General features: G+C 33.8%; 1 protein-coding gene across 1 annotated transcript in view; it reads left to right on the top strand.

Annotated features, from left to right (window-relative positions):
• LOC119591193 (cell division cycle protein 23 homolog) overlaps positions 1-2,500 on the top strand; it is a 13,132-nt gene that overhangs the window by 2,265 nt on the left and 8,367 nt on the right. The window contains exons 2-3 of the mRNA XM_037939908.1: positions 1,166-1,309; positions 1,676-1,788. Of these exons, the coding sequence (XP_037795836.1) occupies positions 1,166-1,309; positions 1,676-1,788 (257 nt within the window). The remainder of the gene's footprint in view (positions 1-1,165; positions 1,310-1,675; positions 1,789-2,500) is intronic.

The raw sequence follows: 2,500 nt of genomic DNA, 5'->3' as shown, positions 1-2,500 counted from the left end.
TAGATAATGCACAGTTTCATGTTTCGATCAGACCCAGTTCTCTTCAAGAAAATAGTCATGTCAGATTCTACTAAGCACTGAATATATTATTGTGCTTTTGGACAGACATATTGTGCAAGTTACAGTATGTATGCTGCGTGGTCCAGGTGATCAGGGGGTCCAGGTTCAAAAGCTAGAGTGTGGGGACAAAATCCCAGTTTAGGAAGGTTTTGATTTATACGACAGATGGTTCATACAGCAATATTTGAGACTTCCTAGGAGCTGCCCCAAAAGTTGCAAGTCAGAGCAATAAGGACTTTTTCTCAGAGGAGTATGAATAGTTATCAGTTATGCTTTTTGTACTTAGTGTTGTTATTCTGATTGTTATTGAAATTACTATTATTATTGTTGTTGTTGTTGTTCTTGTTATAACCATCTTCACCATCATTAAATAGTAGTAGTATCATCATTATTTTTTTCACAATTATTATTATTATTATTATTATTATTATTATTATTATTATTATTATCATTATTATTATCATTATCATTATATATTATTAAAAAAATATATATAACAGAAGTCATGCAGGAAGAAATAAAACTGAAGGGCTATGCAAGCAGTTGAGTATGAAGCAAGAGTTGGGATGGTGGAAAGTTGAGACACCTAGCATGCAGACAGAGAATAGAGTGGTATCTTGAACGGCAACCTAACTAGGCATACTGACACCCTTCATCGAAAAGAGTGACTCCGAGTGACTCCGAGTGACTCCAAGGCCACTTTCCGGCACAGGACTATGTTGAAGTCTTTGGCATTGGAACAAAGTAGTTTACACTAATGTCTTGTGTATATTATATGGTGGTGAAAACCTACAGTGTGTCTTAAATAAGCTTTCCGGTATTGGACAATACTAGAAAGCATATGTCCTGTTAATCTTGGGTACGGAGTGATTCTGTTTATGTCAATGTCGGGTATATATTAGACTTGATGATTTCAATGGGTGTATTCCCTCCCCCCTTAAAAAATGAAAAAGTGTTGCTACCATTTTCTAAATTATGCTGAATATTTAACAAACAAGAATGGTAAACACTTATCAATTGAGGTCTGTCATTTTCTCATTTTAATATTTTTTTGTCTTTTTTCCTCCGATTCTCATGTGATTCTCAAGATTCTTTATTTCCCAAGGTTGAGTGAGCTCCTTTACTGTGTCCGTGATGTGAAGTTAGACGAGGCCATTCCATCATCGCACTCCTACTATGATCAGTTAGGAGATGAGCTGGACCACTATCATCTGGCAAAGTCTTATTTCGATCTGAAAGAATATGACAGGTGAGATGCATTGGTGTTGTGGCTGTTATTATTATTATTTTTTTTTCTTTCTTTCTTTCTTTTTTGTATTCTAGAAAAAGTGTCATATCATGCATAAAAATTTTTCTGTTATACATGAACTTGGGTCTGAGAGTTATGGCTTAGTATACCCTATGATATTTTAGTCTTCTCATCCATTTGATATCTATTTTATTCTTTTATACCGATAATTGTTATTACTTCTGAAAAATATTGCATAGTGTCTGTTTACAATCCTCAAGGAAAATATTTAAAAAGTAAGTTTCATATCTATATTGAATTTGAGAAGAAAATTTTAATACATTTTCCCATAATTAGATCATTTAATCTTTGCCATCTTCCCTTCAGATGTGCTTACTTTACCGAAGACTGTACAACAGATCTGGGGAAGTTCCTACACTTATATTCGCAGTACCTATCTGGAGAGAAGAAGAAGAACGAGGATATTGTCGACCCATTAGGTTTGCTATTAGTTACAGCTGATTTATCTGTTGCCTTTATTAAAGTGATTGATAGATTTATCATTTAATTTGTTGATTCAGTTTTTCCTAGTTTTTCCATCAAGTATCTATTGTGAAGATAGATACTGATATGGGTATAGGTTGGAGGGTCTTTTGTAACTGTTACATGCTTTGGTATCATAGGGTTTTGCTGGAAATTTAAAAAATGCTAATGTATTAGATGTTCCTTTGGCAGTTTGAACAAGAATCATCATAAACTGCTTTGTTTTAAGAAAATTTTGTTTCCATATATGAGTTCAGATGTATTATGGTCTGTATTCAAGAATTTATGATATTACATGTACGGAAATGTTTTTAACCCTTTGCCGACGGGTGGTATTCATAATGGCCTGGGCCCTGCTGCTTGGGGCTTATATCGTCACCCTAGCATGTGCGACCGCTCATGCCCAATACCAGCATCTCTTGCCTTTTCTTCATAATACTAAGAACCTATGTTGTACTTTCAGTTATCATTATTTTCTAAAGTCTCTATTTGCCATATTTCCTGATAAATCAAGACCGTAGGATATTTTTGTTGTTATATAGACTCCATAGCTGATCATTATTCGCTCTTTAGTCTGAATAAAATAAGCAGTGTGTGGTATCATTTTTTTTTTTTTTTTTTTTTCCAAGTTATTTTATAAGATCAACTTTATGAAATGCATAGTATAGG

The sequence above is a fragment of the Penaeus monodon genome, chromosome 3 (genome assembly GCF_015228065.2).
Source record: "Penaeus monodon isolate SGIC_2016 chromosome 3, NSTDA_Pmon_1, whole genome shotgun sequence".
Lineage (NCBI taxonomy): Eukaryota > Metazoa > Arthropoda > Malacostraca > Decapoda > Penaeidae > Penaeus > Penaeus monodon.
The sequence above is the reverse complement of the archived record's forward strand: the minus strand, read 5'-3'. Positions and strand labels throughout refer to the sequence as shown.